The 19,834-nt window shown below is 39.7% G+C and overlaps 1 protein-coding gene across 1 annotated transcript in view; it reads left to right on the top strand.

Moving 5' to 3' along the window:
* Positions 1–19,834, top strand: part of COG6 (component of oligomeric golgi complex 6) — a 650,023-nt gene that overhangs the window by 588,495 nt on the left and 41,694 nt on the right. The window contains exon 18 of the mRNA XM_053708403.1: positions 557–636. Coding sequence (XP_053564378.1) covers positions 557–636 — 80 coding nt within the window. The remainder of the gene's footprint in view (positions 1–556; positions 637–19,834) is intronic.

Below are 19,834 nucleotides of genomic sequence, written 5' to 3'. Positions count from 1 at the left end.
ATTTTACCTCACAATTTCCTCAGCTCAGCAGAGTAAGTTCTGTGTAAAAAGTTATACTCAACTGCTGCTCAGCTGCAGGTTAAAAAAAAAAGGAATAAATGAACAGCAGCCAATCGGCATCAACAGTCCTGAGGTCATGAACTGTGATCTTATTAGATTTGACTTAACTCTCATGAGATTTCATTGTAAACTTCCTTACACTGAATAGGGAAATAAGATGAGAGTGCACGTATGCTCGCTCCTTCCGCTGTCCCGGGACAGACATACTGATTTGTTGCTTAGAAGTCCTTTACAATGGGATGTGGCTACTGAGAAACTTTTGAGGTAAAATATCTTTCTTTATTACATAGAGATGTTCAGGTGATATTTTCTAGTCAGCTTTTTACAGCTATACTGCATCACTTTCAAGTGTTTAAACATTTGGGTATTATGGCCCTTTAACTGCTAACTGAACATGACTGGTCCGGCACATCATATTCATTATAAACTGGTTTTAGAACTTTAGTTTCTGGAAGAGAAGCTTTCACTCATATTATCTCTATCTTGTCATCATTAGGTGCAGTTTGACCGTTACTTGGCTGCTTCTGACAACCTGCTGATGCCACAGCTTAATTTCTTTTTAAGTGCAACTGTAAAGTAAGTCGTTTAAGTAAATGATATGTGTTTAATAATTTCTTAATATATTCAGTAAGCATTGAGTTTGTTTCTATTTATGGTATTATTGATTTGTTTAATATTTGGGTAATTAGCCCCTGCCCAAGAACAGTGTATGTTTGTTTCTTGGAAAACAGTGATTAGTTTAAGATGAGATGTAGTAAATTAAAATATCACATTTCAAAACCATGGGCATTAATATGGAGTTGCCGCCCCTCTATGGCTACTCTTCTGGGAAAGCTTTCCTCAAGATTTTGGATTGTGTCTGTGGGAGTTTTTTACTATTTAGCTAAAAGAGCATATGCAAAGTCAGGCACTGATGGTCAAGAAGGTCTGCCTTGCAGTCTGCATTCAGAATTATCCCAAAAGTTTTCAGTGGGGTTGATTTCAGGGTCTATGCAGGTCAGTTGATTTCCTCCACACCAAACTTGTCAAACCATGTCTTCATGGACCTCGCTTTGCTGAGAAGGACACAGTCATGCTGGGACAGGAAAAGGCCTTCCACAAACTGTTACTACAGTTGGAAGCACCCAATTCTGTAAAATGTATTTGTATCCTGTAGCATAAAGATGATCCTTCACTAAACTAAAAGGCCTAGTCCAAACAATGCAAAACAGCCCCACACCATGATACCTCCTTCACCAAACTTTACAGTAGGCACTATGCATAACACATTGTTCTTCCATCAGACTGCCAGATAGTGCAGTGTGATTCATCACTCCAGAGAACACGTTCCCAGTTCTCCAGGATCCAGAGGAGGCGTGCTTTACACCACTCAAGCCGATGCTTGGCATTGCACATGTTGACACGAGGCTTGTGTACAGCTGCACAGCCATGGAAACCCATTTCATGAAGCTCCTGACACACAGTTTGCATGGTCTACTACTACATGCCTGGGCTGTTGCTCCTAGATGCTTCCACTTCCCAATAATAGCAGCTACAGTTGACCAGGGCAGATCTAGAAGTTCAGACATTTCATGAACTGACTTGTGATAAAGGTGGCATCCTATGGCAGCGTCATGTTTTAAAGTAACTGAGCTCTTCATTAAGACCCATTGTAATTTCAATGTTTCTTTATGGAGATTTCATGGTGTTATGCTGGATTGTTTGCACCTATTAGCAATGGGTGTGGGTAAAACACCTGAAATCAATAAATAGTTGGGGTATCCATATAATTTGGCCTTATAGAATTTCTTGTGTATAGAAGATTAGGTAACACATCTGTCAAAGTTATATTTTTTAATGTTCCTTAAAGGATCCTGTAATGGGAAAAACAATATTGCATTTTTATATGAATTTTATATGCATAGACATAGTCAATAGCTCTAAAGTTTTTCTAACGATCACTAACCAATGTTTCAATCACACTAAGAAACTTCCCTATTTAGTTTATATATTTTAATCACTGAAACGACTGCTTGTACTTGCAGATAATGTAGTTGAATAGTGTAGATTCAGTCGCAATATATGGTTAGGCTATTGGAAGTGGGATTAACAGGATCAGAACCTGGTAATCTCATAGTCGGGAATAGACAGGTCAACCACTTTTAGAAATAGGAACTTGGTAATCACTATTTTGTTGCAACTGGATAAAGCTTTGTGCTCTTGTAGTCTGAAATCCATGTTTAGTCTTTTCAATTATAGATAGAACCAAATAAAAGTTTTGCCTTCCAACAGAATATTTGTATTCAGATGCTGAGAGCAAATATCTGTTTCCCTGCATTTAAGCCACATGATAGAAAATCTAAGTATTACTACTTTATTTACTCTGCAAAAGCAGAAAAAGCCCATTGCACATAGAGGAAGTAGAAGTCCATGCAAAGTGTCTTTCATTGTTTTGTTTTTTTGTTGGATTTTCAAATTTAAAGAGCTTCTAGTACATTTATAAACCAGTGTGGTTGTGCACTATATTGACTTCCATCAATAAATAGTTAGCATTGAAATAATTTGAGAATTGTATTACTTCATAATACACTTTTAAGCATGTTTCCCCTTATTTTTATTCAGCAGTTGACATTCGGAAACTTCTAATTTTTGAGCAGATTTTCTTGGCTGTTCAAGCACCTTTTTTCAATTCTGAAGTTTTTTGCTCAATTCACATATTATTAAGAATGATTGTCTATATGTGTGTACATATGTATTTACAGACATATATACAGATATTAACACATATATACATGTGTTAAAATATAAGATCGACCACACCAGCTGAAGAACATAAATGCATGTGTGTTATATATATATATATATATATATATATATGTGTGTGTGTGCATTGGAGTCCTTTGCAGTTAAGTGGTTGAAAACATGTAAAAGCATATTCATATTTAATAAAGTGTTATACTGTGTATCTACTGTAAATATTTCATATTCCAATGTTCTGTACATAGCAGAATATGTTTTAAGTATTTATAAATAGAAATTCATATATATACAGTATATATAAAATCATCTACATAGGTATAGAGATATATGTTGCCAAAATGCCATCAGATATATGTAGAAATATGTATTTCTTTCCTATGGCACGGAGAGTCCACAACATCATTCCATTTACTAGTGGGATATTTAACTCCTGGCCAGCAGGAGGAGGCAAAGAGCACCCCAGCAAAGCTGTTAAGTGTAACTTCCCTTACCCATAATCCCAAGTCATTCTCTTTGCCTTTGTCAATGGAGGATGTACGCAGATGGTGTCTGAAGATATTTAATCCTTTTATGGGTACTTTTCCTTGCAAGCAAGGATTGGGGTCTAGCTGTGTCCACGTCAATCTCTTTAGTAGGAGTAGTGGTGGCTTTTAGCAGTTAAAAGGCGGCAAGGTAGTCTTTGCTTTACTTTTAACACTTTGCTACGCCTTTGCAGAAAGCCAGAGTTGGTTACTCTGTTCTTTCTATTCCTAAAGGTCCATGACATGGAGTGGAGTACCTGTCACACCTAAGTAGCAGTTATCTGTCTTGCAGCTGTATTCAAGGTAAGTGCCTTTGCCTTCTAGGTACTGAAGGAAAGCAGCACTTAAGAGGTTAACCCTCATATGTATCTATTATGGGACATAGTTACCCTTATTAGTTAAGGATACATCTTGTGGACAGATTTATTGGCACTTTACATGTTAAAAAAGTTTGACGTTATTGATTTTTATTCACAGTGAGAGACTTGAGGGTTAATGGAGAGTTCACTTGGCTGAGTGTATTTTAAAGGATTTATTTGTAGCAGATTGGGCTATGACAGACAATTAGGCTATGAAAGACATGAGGAAAGATATCTAACAGATAATTAGAGCCCGTTTACTATTTTCACGCACTTTTAAGTGGCGCAGTTCATTTTTTTGATCCTCTCACGTGACGCCCGTACTTCCGCTCTATCGGAGCGGAGTTTAGTGCGTCTATAACTGCGTAGAGGATCAGTGTCGGCTTTATGACTTAATCTTTTCTCATACTGTCATCAAACAGATCGTTTGCCAAAGAAGAGAAGAACTCTGCAGGAGAGTCTCACTTCCTCTTGCTAGTGGGGTGTTAATTCTGTCCGGTAGGAGCCTTAGGCAATCTGAGGTTGCTTTTTAGGGGTTCATTTTATTGCACTCTGTAATTTTGCTTATGTTTAGGTGAAAAAACCTCTACTAAAATTTGGGAATTATTATATTTTTCATTTATTCTAATATGGTCATATTTAGGATCTGAATTCTGCAGCTATGGAATCAGAAATAGATCAGTCTATCTCTGTGGATAAATGCTTACTATGTTTAGAGGCTCAAATTTTGTTTCTCATGCTTAGCTAAAACTTTAACATTTAAAGACAAATTACTCCCTTCTGAGCCATGTGTTTCTCAGGATAATGCTGTGTGTGACATGCATCAGCTTTCTCCTCAAATGTCCCAAGCCTTAATTGTTTCTCATACTGTGTCTTCTGTGTCCTCTTAACACCCTGGGGGTGTTTATTTACCTGGGGGATTTTGCCTCTCAGACTACTTCAGCAGTATCTGCAGCTTCGTCTGCTTTCCCTTCTTCAGGTAGGCGTAAGAGGAAATCTAAACATTTGTCTGTTAGCAAGGTTTCTGACTCTAAAACTGTGCTGGTCAACCTTTCTCAGATGTCTGATGAGGAGGATACTTCAGTAGCTTCTGAAGGTGAAATCTCAGACTCTGATACTATGGGAGATAAATCTGGTGAATCTGAAGAAGTTAATTTCAGATTTAAGCTTAAACATCTCAGTTTACTACTGAAGGAGGTTCTAGCTACTTTGGATGACTCTGAACCTTTGGTTGCTGTCAACCCTAAAAAGTCTTCTAAAATCTAAACAGAGTTTATGATTCTCCCTCTTCTGAGGATGTTTTTCCTGTTCCAGACAAGATATCTGAAATTATAACTCAGGAATATGATAAGCCAGGGGGGTTCCCTTTCCCCCCTCCCCTGTTTTTAAAAAAATGTTTCCTGTTGCTGACTCCATTCGTGACTCGAGGCGCACTGTGCCTAAAGTAGAAGGAGCAATTTCTACTCTAGCTAAAAGAACTACTATTCTTATAGAGGATAGTTGTTCTTTTAAGGATCCTATGGATAAGAAGCTAGCGACTTACTTAAAGAAGATGTACATCCATCAAGGACTTCAGTGGCAACCTGCAGCAAGTAATGCTACAGTTGCGGAAGCAGCAACTTATTGGTGCACTGCCCTGTCTGATCTGATATCAGAGGAGACTACGATTGAGGAGATTCAATATAGGATCAAGGCTCTAAAATTAGCCAATACTTTAATCTGCGATTGCAACATGCTGGTAATTAGAATGGGGGCTAAGTTGTCTAGCTTCACTGTCCTAGCTCGTAGAGCTCTGTGGTTAAAATCGTGGTCGGCTGATGTATCTTCAAAGGCCAAGCTTTTGGCTTTACCTTATAAGAGTAAAACTCTGGGCCCGGTCTGGCGGAAATCATTTCAGAGATTACGGGTGGAAAGGGATCTCTCCTACCTCAGGACAAGAAGAATCGACCTAAGGGTCGACAGACTTCTAATTCTCGTTCCTTTCGCAACTTTAATGGACAGAAGTCCTCCTCCTCCTCTTCCAAACCAGACCAATCCAGGTCCACTTGGAAATCCAGCCAGCCTTGGAATAAGGAAAAGCAAAACAAGAAACCTTCCGCTGACTCTAAATCAGCATATAGGGTCCGTCCCCGATCTGATTTTGGATCAGGTGGGGGGCATGCTTTCTTTTTTTCAGACAGGCTTGGATAAGCGATGTCCCAGATCCGTGGGCTGTGGACATAGTATCCAAGGGTTACAAAATAGGATTTAAGTTTTGCCTTCCAAGGGACAGATTTCTCCTGTCAAGACTATCCTCAAACCAGGTAAAGAAGGAGGCCTTCTTAAATTACGTAGAGGACCTATACTCCCTGGGAGTTATTGTACCAGTCCCTCTACAGAAACAAAGTTAAGGATTCTATTCAAATCTATTTCTGGTTTTCAAATAGGAGGGAACTTTCCGTCCCACCCTAGAGCTAAAGTGTCTCAACAAATTCCTCAGGGTTCCGTCCTTCAAGATGGAAACTATTCGTTCCATTCTTCCATTGGTTCAGGAAGGCGAGTTCATTACGACCGTAGACCTGAAGAACACGTATTTACACGTTCCCATTCACAGGGATCATTACCAGTTTATAAGGTTTGCCTTTCTGGGCAAGCATTTCCAGTTTATTGCCCTTCCGTTTGGTCTTGCCACAGCTCCCAGAATATTCACAAAGGTTCTGGGAGCCCTATTGGCAGTAATCGGATCCCAGGGAATTGCTGTGGCGCTTTATCTAGACGACATCTTGGTTCAGGCGTTATTTTTTTTTTTTTAAATGTTCTTTTTATTGTTCTTTTTATTGAGGGAGCAATAACACATTGCCACATACATGGCGAGCAAGAATACAAAAAGTATCTAAAAAATTAACAATAGAGAAGACACCACTGCGTGATGAAACAATACCTAGTAATCCTAATGGCCAAACCTTTCTGCTCCTCATTAAATTTTAAAATTTCGTTGTGTCATCAATGCCAACCAGATTCACTGGTGGGATCATACTCTTTAAAGTTCAAGGATGGCACAGAGATTAATCATAGGTAGTGTCAGTTAACAATATACAGAGTAAACTAATAAGTGTTGTCAAAACATTCTTAAGATAACATTACATGTATAATAGGATAATAAAAGTGAGCATTCTATAATGAAACAGGTCAGAACAAGGAAAGTATAGTAAAATTATATAAACATCCTATCTGAAATTAATAAAGAACATATGAGTAGACACCACAATATTTTTTTGTGTTTAGGGCCTGAAGAGCCTTTAGATATGTGGGAGAACGCTTTAATCAGGGTCTCTTCAGACTGGGCAGAGACTACGAAACTCTGCCAGGACAAGATAATGAGGGGTGAAAGATGTTACTTGTCCCTTACCGCATGGAGTGGGGGGCGGAGAATAGACTAATAATAATGTTCCTCTCATCTGCTGATAACAAACAAATAAACATTCTAGCTACAACCGACATTAAGCAAGTAACAAACATAGATACATTATGCATAATGGAATCCACATAAACACTAGTGCCCATTGTAGTAGTTGCTCCAGGTCTGTTAAAAACATATGCTGATTATTCTAGCAGTTTATTAGGACTATGAGTAGGAGACATTCCCGAGGCGTAGGCTCTCTAGGTCGGTCTTAACAAAGGCTAAAACTATTCTATTGGTTATTAACTATGCTAACCTAACATCTATGTATAGTGGGACTTGATTCAAATTGACACAAAAGTAATATGGGCATCTCCTCATGCTATACATTAATATATTGCTAAAATATAAGAGAATAAATTAATCAAGAAGTCATCCTATAGCATAGACTCATACACTACCTAGCAAAAGTGTATATAAGCTATAACCCATAAGTGAGAGAGGCAACTATTAAATGCGAAAGTAAATGACTCACTAGAGCAAAAGACATAATAAAGACCAGGATTAATTATTGATGGGGTACAAAAGTATTGGAGAACATGTTAAAGGTAACAAGTATGGTTATGCAACAAGAAAGCACATAAGGAAGGGTTATTCGAATGACAGACTAAATTAGAGTAAAGTCTAACTATATAGCAAACCTATTGCACAGCAGGATATACTCTAGAGGGGTATAAACCTGAACTAGTTGTACTAATTGTTTCTCATGGAGACCTAAAACATTCTCAAAACAGGCAGCCTAACTCTAATAGTGAACAAAACCATACTAGTGAACTTCTTGTGTATATGGTAGAAGTACAGTCAGCCTTCAAGCATCATAACTAACATGCAACTCCTGCAGGGTTGGGGGGAATAGTACGTCTACCACCAGCTACAGATTCATAGAGACAGTGTTTACCCCACTCCACAGACAGCAAAATACTGCAACATGTTTGATGGCACACAGAGAGTCCAGTCCTGAGAAACCACCAACAGGAGTCACATTTAGTACTGCACCCCAAGTCCAACGAGCTGGTGTGATCAAACTGTCCCAGTGCAGGTGACAAAACTATCTCCATTATTAAACCCTTCCTCACAGAAAGCATTGTTCCAGTAGGGAGAGATCCCTCAGGACCCCAGAGTGTAGCAAGCTGAGCCAGTAGGGTTCCCAAACCCGCTTGACAATTTTTAATGTCAGCCGTATTCACAACGACATCCGTGAGCCTGACTCCGAACCTCACAGGGGCTTTAGCGGTAATGCGCGTTGTATCTCTCTTCCCTTTGGGTCCTGTACATGTCATCCTCCTCCCCCAGAGATCGCCTCATCCCTCACAGCGGAGTTAGATGATGAACACCGGTGGCTTTCAGTGCCCGGAATATTCTCCAACAAGCCGGCTACTACTGTGGCTGGTAATGGGGCAGACCCCGGTATAAATCTGTATAGGGTCCCGTTGTGTAGTAGAATCTATAGACGTCACCTCACGTGGTTTAGCATCCATTTTCTCTACACTGGGGATTGACGGTTGTTAAGAATCAATCCATTCTGCCCATCAGCCAGCGATGATAGTCCTCAAAAAGAGTTAGCATAGTCGTGTGGGGATCTTTCATATTTAGTACAGGCCAAGGCAATTTCCGTCTAACCACTTTTGATATACTGCTTATCGTTCCCTTCAAGAGCAGAGGTTGATTGGGTGCCGCTTAGGAATATGGCGCTTGAGGTGTAGTATCAGCGTGGGCTATGGAATAGCCATTCAGTGCACCAATAAAAAGATACTGAGTTTACTCCAGGTTTCTCCCTCTGCCCCTTTGCCGAGTTAAGTCAGGCTTATGAAGTTAGCATGCCTATAATGTGAATCAATTGCTACGTAGCCTAGGAGCTCTAACAAAATGCTGCCATCTGCATGCGTGGCTCGGCTCCGCCTTCCAGACGTTATCTTTTCAACTAACAAAATCTCATACAAAGATGTTGTTGTCTTTTCTATGTTCCCACAGGTGGAGAGTGAATCTGGAAAAGAGTTCTCTAGTTTCATCTACAAGAGTGGGTTTCCTAAGGACAATCATAGATTCCCTGTCCATGAAGATTTTCCTGACGGACGTCAGATAATCCAAACTTCTTGCTTCTTGCCTTTCTCTCCAGTCTGCTTTTCGTCCATCAATGGCTCAATGCATGGAGGTTATAGGTCTGATGGTGACTTCCATGTACATCATTCCTTTTGCTCGGTTCCATCTACGACCGTTGCAGCTTTGCATGCTCATTCAATGGAATGGAGACCATTCAGATTTATCTCTCTCTTGTTGTGGATTTCACAGGAACATCTGTCTCTGGGCACTTGCTTCCTGAGACTTTTCTGGGTGATTGTGACTACGGAAGCCAGGCTGGGGAGCTGTTTATGGTTCTCTTAAAGCTCAGTGCCTGTGGTCTCGGGAAGAATCTTCTCTTCCCATAAACATCTTGGAGTTGAGAGTAATCTTAAATGCCTTGACAGCTTGGCCTCAATTATCTTTAGTTCGGTTTATCAGATTCCAGTCGGACAACATCACCTCAGTGGCTTGCATCAACCACCAGGGAGGAACTTGGAGTTCCTTGGCCATGAAGGTGGTGACTCCCATTCTGCAGTGGGCGGAAGCTCACGATTGTCTCCTATCTGCTATCCACATTCCAGGAGTGGACAATTGGGTGGCAGATTTTATGAACAGACAGACTTTTCATCCTGGGGAGTGGGTTCTCCATCCAGAAGTGTTCTCAAAGAAAACCCGCAGGTGGGGGGTTCCGGAGTTGGATCTGATGGCATCTCGTCAAAACGCCAAGCTTCCAAGGTACGGTTCAAGGTCAAGAGATCATCAGGCCGCTCTGATAGATGCCCTGGCAGTTCCTTGGGATTTCGGTCTAGCATACCTGTTTCTTCCATTTGCTCTCCTTCTACAAAACATTGCTCGTATCAAGCAGGAGAGAGTGTCTGTGATTCTAATAGCTCCTGCCTGGCCTCGCAGGATCTGGTTTGCAGATCTGGTGAAGATGTCATCTCTTCCACCTTGGAGGTTACCTCTGAGGAAGGACCTTCTAATTCAGGGTCCATTCCTCCATCCAGTTCTAGATTCTGTGAAGCTGACTGCTTGGAGATTGAACGCCTAGTCCTGTCTAGACGTGGTTTTTCGGAAGCGTTCATTGATACTTTTCTTCAAGCTTGTAAACCTGTTACTTGCAGGATTTACCATAAGATATGGCGTAAATACCTTTTTTAGTGTGAAGCTAAAGATTTTTCCTGGAGTCGGGTGAGGATTCCCCGAATTTTATTGTTTCTTCAGGATGGCCTGGAGAAAGGGTTGTCAGTCAGTACTCTGAAAGGTCAGATTTCTGCACTGTCTATTCTTTTGCACAAACGTCTGGCAGATTTACCAGATGTTCAAGCTTTCGTTCAGGCCCTGGTTAGAATCAGGCATGTGTTTAAACCTGTTGCTTAACCTAGTTCTTAAAGTTTTGCAGCAGGCTCCGTTTGAGCCGATGCATGTTGTTGATATAAAGTTGTTACCTTGGAAGGTTCTGTTTCTCCTTGCTATTTCTTCCGCTCGCTGAGTTTCTGATCTTTCAGTTCTGCAGTGTGATTCCCCGTACCTTATTTTTCATGCAGATAAGGCGGTCCTTCATACTAAATTGGGGTTTCTCCCTAAGGTGGTGTTGGATCGAAAAATTAATCAGGAAATTGTTGTTCCTTCTTTTTGTCCTAATCCTTCTTCTTGTAAGGACCGTCATTTGCATAACTTGGATGTTGTGCATACTCTAAAATTTTAACTACAAGCTACTAAAGATTTTCGGCAGTCTTCTGCCCTGTTTATTGTTTGTTTTTTCTAGAAAGCGTAAGGGTCAGAAGGCCACTTCTACTACTCTTTCCCTCTGGTTAAGAAGTATGTTTCGTTTTGCTTATGAGACTGCTAGATAGCAGCCTCCTGAGAAAATTACTGCTCATTCCACTAGGGCTGTCTCCTCTTCTTGGGCTTTCAAAAATTAAGCTTCTGTGGAACAGATTTGCAAGGCGACAACATGGTCCTCTTTGCATACTTTTTCCAAATTCTACAAATTTGATACTTTTGCCTTTTGGGAGAATGGTTCTTCAAGTGGTGGTGCCTTCTGTTTAGGTCCTCCTGCCTTATTCTCCCTCCCTGTTCATTCTGTGTCCTCTAGCTTGAGTATTGGTTCCCACTAATTGGAATGACGTTGTGGATGTTGCGCCCTCTTTTTAAATTATAATTCGGCAGTTTTTTTGAGTAAACCTCAGGCACCTCTATACCCTTGTGTTTCTTCTTTTTCCATTTTCCTTCGACTGAATGATTGGGGATTATGGGTAAGGGAAGTTGCACTTAACAGCTTTGCTGGGGTGCTCTTTGCCTCCTCCTGGCCAGGAGTTGAATATCCCACTAGTAATTGGAATGACATCGTTGACTCTCCATGCCCAGAAAGAAAGAAATTTATCAGGTAAGCAAAAAATTAATTTTTTTAATAAATAGAACATATTCTGTTATGTGAAGAACATTGGAATGTGAAATATTTTTTTTTCATGTTGGGTTAGTGCAAATGAGAATATGCAATTGGTTTTGCGTAAGTTGGGTGTTTTATTTCTACATTGACTTTTATGGGAGAATACGTGAAAAAGTAAAAGGTGGTGGACGAGTTAAGGAGCAGCGGTCTTACGACCACTGCTTCTTAACTTATGTTTCCGGCGAGCCGGAAACATCAAGCAGAGAAGACAGCATCCACTGTTTATTCAGTATCCCCCTAGTGTAACTCCACGGGCATGAGCACAATGTTATCTATATGGCACACATGAACTAATGCCCTCTGGTTGTGAAAAACTGTCAAAATGCACTGAGATTAGAGGCGGCCTTCAAGGGCTAAGATATTAGCATATGAGCCTACCTAGGTTTAGCTTTCAACTAAGAATACCAAGAGAACAAAGAAAAATTGATGATGAAAGTAAATTGGAAAGTTGTAAAAAATTACATGCCCTATCTGATTCATGAGTTTATTTTTGACTGTCCCTTTAAAGGAAGTAAATCTGTAAAATGCAAACCACTCTTATGAAATGTATTCCTATATAAACTATTTCACATTACTTATAGAGGCATTGAAGACGTCTGTAACAAGACATGAAACTTCCTGCTCTCATTTTACTGTAACTTGACAGACATGTATAATTTGTGGTATTTTAATGTGAGAGATGTAGACAAGATCAAATAAAGAAAGGGAAAAAAAAACATCTAACTTATATTTAGAATATTTAAAGGGTGAAATAACATTCCGCAAATAGTATATAAAATATGTACACTCCCTGAAAGTATAGCATTTATCCAGATTTAGAAACATGCTTACATGTAAACCTTTGGATAAATAACTAAATGTTACCACCCTAGAACTGGTATATTGAGCTGTAGAAAGTTAGGGCTATGTCAAAACTCAAGCCCTTGCAATGAAATATTTCTGGTCACATTTTGTTCATATAAGCACATATTTCAAGACATATGATGTAGTTATTAAAACATATATATATATATATATATATATATATATATATATGCCTTGTTTTTTATTGTAAATAATGTTAGTTTTAAAAGATGTCATCCTCTACTACTACTAGTAGATCCCAGCCAATATGACCAAAATGTGGTAAGTTACGCAATCTCAACACTGGGGCATGAGTAGAGTATGGTTGCTAGGGATACTGCTTTATCTACCGTAGTGTGTGTAGGGGCAGGTCATTAAACAGTCTGATGCTTGGACATTGAAAAGTGCTACAGGATTGGATCTTGAGGGACATCGATTTCAACCAAATGCTTTTTTAACTACAACACAATTGGCCTATCAAAAGCATGGTTGAGTGAGTACTCTACCAATGGATATGGCGGTATAGTATAGTTAGGAGGGTAAACATCAATAGATAGAAAAAGTAAAGGCGGAGGCTGCTGTGCTATGCTAAAGGAACAAGTCTGATTGACATCTGGCAAATGAACGTGTTGACCCTGGAAGAAATGTTCTGCATGGCGCGCTATTGAAATTTATTTGTGTAAACCTCACTGGGTCATATCAGGCCAAGCCCGTGGCGCAAAGTAAAGGGGGTCAGTGGCATTAATTTGAATGCAGTGTTTTGTAACATGGCACAAGGGGTTGCTCATGTTAACCCGAATTAAAGTCAGTGCTACTTTTGTCCTCAGGATTAATCTGTTGTGTCTTTATTCTTTTGCACATCCATGTGTTGCTAAACTATGCAACATTAATATCAAACACATATTTTAATTTTTTTTCATGATTCAGATATAGAACATGCAATTTTAAACAACTTTCTAATTTTCCCCTATTATAATTTTTTCTTCATTCTCTTGGTATCTTTATTTGAAAATGCAGGAATGTAAGCTTAGGAGCCGGCCCATTTTAAGTGGGTAGAGCTCGTTGAGCTGGTCATTTGAAAAGTAGATCCCAACACAAAAAAGTGTGGGCACTCCTGCTCTATATAAACAAAATGTACAGTTTTAATTTGAAATATATGTACTTTTGATATTTGGTGTATATTTTATTATTCACTTGATGAGTTATACTGAGTACTTTATATTTTGAATAATTAGTTTAGCAACTATAAAGAGAAGTAAGATCTCTTCTGCTTTTTAAAGGGACATAATACGCATATGCTAAATCACTTGAAAGTGATGCAGCATAACTTTAAAAGCTGACAAGAATTATTACCTTGGCATCTCTATGAAATAAAAGGAAGATATTTTCTTCATAAACGGAAAGAGTCCACAGCTGCATTCATTACTTTTGGGAATTCAGACCCGGGCCACCAGGAGGGGGCAAAGAACCCTTAGCCAAAGGTTTAAATACCTTTCCCACTTTCCTCATCCCCCAGCCATTCTTTACCTTTCGTCCCAGGAGGTTGCCAGAGAAGTTTCAGAAGTTTCTTATGTACAGTAGTACTCTTTGGAATGGGCCTGGAGTTTTAAGTAGTCCTGTCAGCCTCTCAGTGAGTGCATGGATGAATGTTAGAGTCCGGAGATGCAGGGAGAGTCTTCTTGCGAAACCATCCCGACTCAGATTAACAACTCCACAAGCATTCAGCGTTGACGAGTTTCGCTGCCTGTTTTCTTCTCAAGACAATGGCAGAAGCGATGCTACTATCTGTCTCTTCTAAAGGGCCGTGTTTCTGTTCCACGGCGTAGATTCCGGTGAGATTGTTTCATTTTACTTTCATCATGGATGTATTGTAATTAAAACAGTTTATCCGAGAGGTTACAACCTTGCAGGAATAACTTAAATACAGGGTCTAAGTGAGGCTTCTTTTTGTATCTTGGAATCAAGGGTTAATATCTCCTGAGTGGGATTATTGAACAGAGGGGAGTAATCATATTTGTTATGTCCATTTTTTTTATCAATATCCAAGTTATGGAGGATTCTGATTTTTGGAGACAGATGTCTCTGATTCTGATTCTACTTCTTGTGAAGAATATGAATTGGCCCGGGCGATACATGTCCATCAGTTATGTTCCGAATGCCGTTTTAGAGTGCTCCATTCCTCGGGATTGGGGAACCAGAGGCCTGCTGAGCCATCCGCCTTTGGGGATTCTGCTTCCCGCGAGGAATGTTCCCTACAACTAACTCTTACTACGCATGCAGGTAACCCAAATGCGGCTTATCCTTCTTTGGAGGGTGGCTTGTTTCCTCCGGAGGTTACGACGTGGTTTCTCATGGCCATATCTTTGGCTCTGGCACATTTACATCTCCCAGGAGTGTGTTTAAGATATTGTCTGTGTTCCGTTAACAAGGGCTCATCAGGCGTTGGATCGCCTGGTCCACTTCAGCCCTTTGGGGGAGTGACTGTCCCTGAGGCCTCAGGGGGTCAACCTTCGGGGCCAGGGTCTTCGTTTGCCCCGGCGGAGGTAAGTTTTGCCTTTCGTTATCGACTGGCTAGTTCTACTAGTGTTATACTGAGGCACGTTTAGGCGTTATTGGGGGATCCCACTCTTAATGGGGTGGTGGATCCTCAGTCTTCCGATGCGAATGGCATGCTTGATTAGACATAAGGAGATGAAGTAATCTTCTTATAGTCTTCTTTCTTGAGTATCTTTCCAGTTCTGAGCTTGGAAGACTCGGATTCCTGGTAGGCTGGTCCGTTTTCTTCCTGGGCGATAACCTACGGGTTGCCTTATATTTTCTTTTAATCTGGTTAGGATGGATTTTATTTGGTATACAGCTCATGTTTGTTACAATATTTCCTTGGGGAATTTTCTTCTCTGGAATCGATACTCACGATTTTGTGATCGCACTGTTACTTCTATGAAAGTTTGTTCATGAGGACGTGTTTTAGTCCGCTGTTTGTCTGTTATTTATCTCTCCCTCTTAGGGAGTGACTTTGTGTGGCCTTGTCAGTAATGGGCCTTTGGTTCAGGCTGGTCCTGAGTGGGCACCAATCTTCTGTTTTTAAGGCCTATTTCAGACATGTGGCCCCTGCTATGCCTGGCTGGTCCGGTTAGGGCGTTACCACTATTATTTTGTTTTTATTTTACAAATTTCAGCCAGCATTCCATGAGAATTTGATGATCCATGGTTGATTTAGGGGCTAATGTCCTCATTAGCCTTTCAATCTAGTTGGCCAGGAATCCTTTTAGATCCACTGCAACATACTCTGTTAGTTCCGAGTCGGAATCTTGAGTGTTTCCTTCCTGTTTGTGGGTTAGGAGTTGAGGGATTTAGGCCCTTTGTGCAGCCAGTTACTGTCGGTCTTGCCTTTTAAGGTTTTGGGATTGTCCTTTTAGGACTTATTCCTACTTGTAATCTCTTCCTTAGAGTCGAGACTGTTTGGACTTCGTCCGTTTTTTTCTCGACAGAAGTTGAGGGCCGTGTGGCTCTTTCTGCTTTCAGTAGTTTGTTGTGCCATCTTAGGGACGATAGAAGGTTGTCTCCTCCTTTCCTTGCTTTCGTCTAGGGGATGTTCTGCCAGGATTTGGGATGCTCAGCATTTTTCTTCCTTGGTGGTCCTTCTGACTCATAGTTATTTCCCTTAGTCTTGGACTGCGAGTGTGTGGTCTTTGTTGCCTTTAGGGTTCCAGAGTAGTTTGCATGACTACGGCCTAGCACCGTGGGTAGTTGGTCTCCTGTTAGGGGCGTTTCTTCCCTTTGGGCTGGGAATTTGAGTGAGTCATGTGCCCGTTTCTCCGGGTTAGCCTGGATATCATCCCCTGTGAGATCTGAATCTTCAGACGTGGTATCTTGTGCTCCCTGGGGGTGTTGTTCGTTTTAAGATGACTCTAGGTCCCAGTTCTTTAGTTATTATATCAGATCCTTATGGACTTAAGATCCTGTGGACTGATTCAGGATGACCCAGTTTTCTATGGGTGCTGATTGTCCTTAGGACTGAGTTTCTCCTTTTTACGGGGAGTTTTTCTCTGTTGTATACTACAATGGTGATGTGAATGATCTTCATTCGGTTTCGACTGATTAGCATATGGCTTTTCACGTCCTTGTGGGCATGGGTACCTTTTTTTTACCTGTGTCTTTCTCTATCTGAGTTACTGCACGTTTTTTTTTTTTTTTTAATATTTCTTTTTTTATTTTATTATTAGATTTTATTTTTATTGAGGTCATACAACATCAAACATAAACAAGTTTACAGGATGATAATGGACATTGGCACATGTCTCAACAAAGATATGAATAGTAAACAAAGTCCATAATTTACATCTAACATACAGAGAAGATAAACCGTTCCAAAAATAAGCTTGTGTGGTTATAGATATATAAACAAACCCTGTGTATTGGAATGTTGACCTCTTTTATAACTATGACATATTATTTCCCAGGCCACTCGGAAACATCTCATAGACATGTATAGAAAAATATGGGAAAGATAAAAAAAAAAACTTAGGGATATTATTGTATAGTTCAGTACTGTCATAGAGGGTGGTAATGGATAGCGGATATCCATAGCCGCTATATTACACTGTAAAGAATAACAAGGGAGTTTTCAAGGGAATCTACGTTCCTATGTTTACTTAGTAAACTAACCCCAAAGGGGGGGGGGGTGGAGCCAAAGTTTTAATAAATCTAAATCCACATAACATCGGCATTATATTGTATGGTATTAACTCACTGCCGTATAGATATAATTCTTTAACTTTATGGTTAAGAGAGACACGCTAATCCCAGCTATTATTAAGGCTATGAGCTAGGTATTCATATGAGCTGAGAGCTGCTTGTGGCAAATACATAAGCATGCCATAAAATTTCCCAACTGGGGAAGCCATATCTATGATAATGCTCAGATAGAAAAAACTCTCTCTATACTACTATTATTTGTCTTCATGGAAGTGGTCTAGGAGACTTTAGTGGGATTGTGTACATAGTATGTCCTAAAGTAAGCAAGATTGGCAGGTTCTATCAGTATGATATATATATATAATGAACTTATAGGGGTACACTAACCGCGTGGCTCCAACTTAGTGCCATCATTCACACTAATGTATTTGTTAGGGTAAGTAGTCTTGACTGTAAAATGGGATAGGTTACTATGTTAAAACTCACTAGGAGATGTCTCTATCAATAGACAGAGTTCAAGAATTTGACTAGCCATGTAGGTCAAACAAAAAGCAAGTGGCTAAGATATATAGAAACATACAGTGCACAAAATACAGGATAACATTTCCAATAAGATATATAACACAAAGAGTAACTGTGTCCACAAACAGCTCTAATGAGAATTCTAGTGTTTGTACAAACCCAAAGCATAATAGAATATAGATAGAGAGCAAAAACACCCTTATATCTAAACTTGCCAGTTACTATCTAATTGCAGCTTATATTTTTGTCTCAGAACATTTAAATAGCTACGGGTGAATACAGCAGTTCTCAGTAAAAGTGTAGTAAAATCTGTGTATGTATAGTGAGCATTATAGACCTGACCCAGGAGCAGGGGCCCTATACCCCAGGGCCAAGAGCAAAATGTGCAGCTCCCTAGTCAATAGTATAAAAATATGACCAGTATATAAAAAATAAGGGGCTGAGAAATACATATATAAAATGGAACAGTACATCTTATGCCTAAGGCCTACTAGAATAATGTGCATAAAATTGGTAATGAATCTTAGTAATAAATGCCTAGAGGCTAAAATAATACCCAGTAGACTTTCTTAAGTAATATATATATACATGGAAACAGGCAAAGCTATAGTGAAATTACACCACTCAGTATATTTAGCCTAGTGCAGGGTGAACATGTGTCATAATAACCACAAGATCAATCTAAATAATACATTTCACCATAGCCAGAACTTTGAGCATAGACATTTAGAAATGAACACAAAGAGATACTAAATATATAATGCTGCATACCTAGAGAATTAAAATGTGCTTCGGATGAGATTAGGAACAATATAGTCTGATACTCGCTATCATATGTTGGGCTATATAAACATCTATATTCTTTTCTATTTTTCCTCTTAATAAGGGAACATAATATCATTTAGTACCGGACATTCACAGGCTATCTGGGTTTTCAGGATGTTTTATATAAAAAAAAAAACTTTTCCTGAGCAGTGTACCACTAGTTGCTACCTACAGGAGTAAAATAGTCCATAGGCCTACATTACATAGCACTAAATATTTTAGGAGTAGTTGGTGCTAGGAATGAAATAGTCTGCAGTTTGAACATTACAAACCAATTGAGAAACACATCAATACCTGCAAGTAAAATTTGTGCTATAATGTAAACTGTAATAAATGGGAACCAAATCACAGCAACCCTAAGCAATGGATTATAGTATCTAAAAGTAGATATACACTGTTATTATATTAAACTATAACTAGATATGTTTGCCATGGATAACATGCAGCTCAGCAAAGTGATCGCTAAACAAGACAAACATATTGGGAAAACTAACATAGAAACCTTTAGTTTATAACTGGCAAGCCACCTCTAAATTGTAAGTGATCCATATCAAATGACATGCAGCGAGTACAAAAACATTAACAGCAGGCATATGCATATATGTATAAGACACATTAACTGTAAAGCTAGCAGACCCAGGTTAATGTATATACAGAAAAGTCTCAGCAGGAGTGTTAGAGTCTGCGGACCTGCTATGTGAACTATATAGATATGTTCTATCCCAAGGCGAAGTAGGATAATGTGTCAGTTTATCCAATAGTTCTAAGTACCAAAGGGATTACGGACAGCTTGTGAAACAGTAAAATAAGTTCATCTAGTCGACCTGAGACCATTCTATGGCAGCTAAAACACAAAGAGCTGCAACTTACGGTCTCCAAACGAGAAGCTCATCCTATCCAAATTTTATGGACCATCCAGCTAGCTCTCTCAGACCTAGATTTGGAGTTTGGCGGTAGCCGTGAAAACCAGCGTTAGAGGCTCCTAACGCTGGTTTTAGGCTACCGCCGGTATTTGGAGTCACTCAAAATAGGGTCTAACGCTCACTTTTCAGCCGCGACTTTTCCATACCGCAGATCCCCTTACGTCAATTGCGTATCCTATCTTTTCAATGGGATCTTTCTAACTCCGGTATTTAGAGTCGTTTCTGAAGTGAGCGTTAGACATCTAACGACAAAACTCCAGCCGCAGGAAAAAAGTCAGTAGTTAAGAGCTTTCTGGGCTAACGCCGGTTTCTAAAGCTCTTAACTACTGTACTCTAAAGTACACTAACACCCATAAACTACCTATGTACCCCTAAACCGAGGTCCCCCCACA

Source organism: Bombina bombina, chromosome 3 (genome assembly GCF_027579735.1).
Source record: "Bombina bombina isolate aBomBom1 chromosome 3, aBomBom1.pri, whole genome shotgun sequence".
Taxonomy (NCBI): domain Eukaryota; kingdom Metazoa; phylum Chordata; class Amphibia; order Anura; family Bombinatoridae; genus Bombina; species Bombina bombina.
The sequence above is the reverse complement of the archived record's forward strand: the minus strand, read 5'-3'. Positions and strand labels throughout refer to the sequence as shown.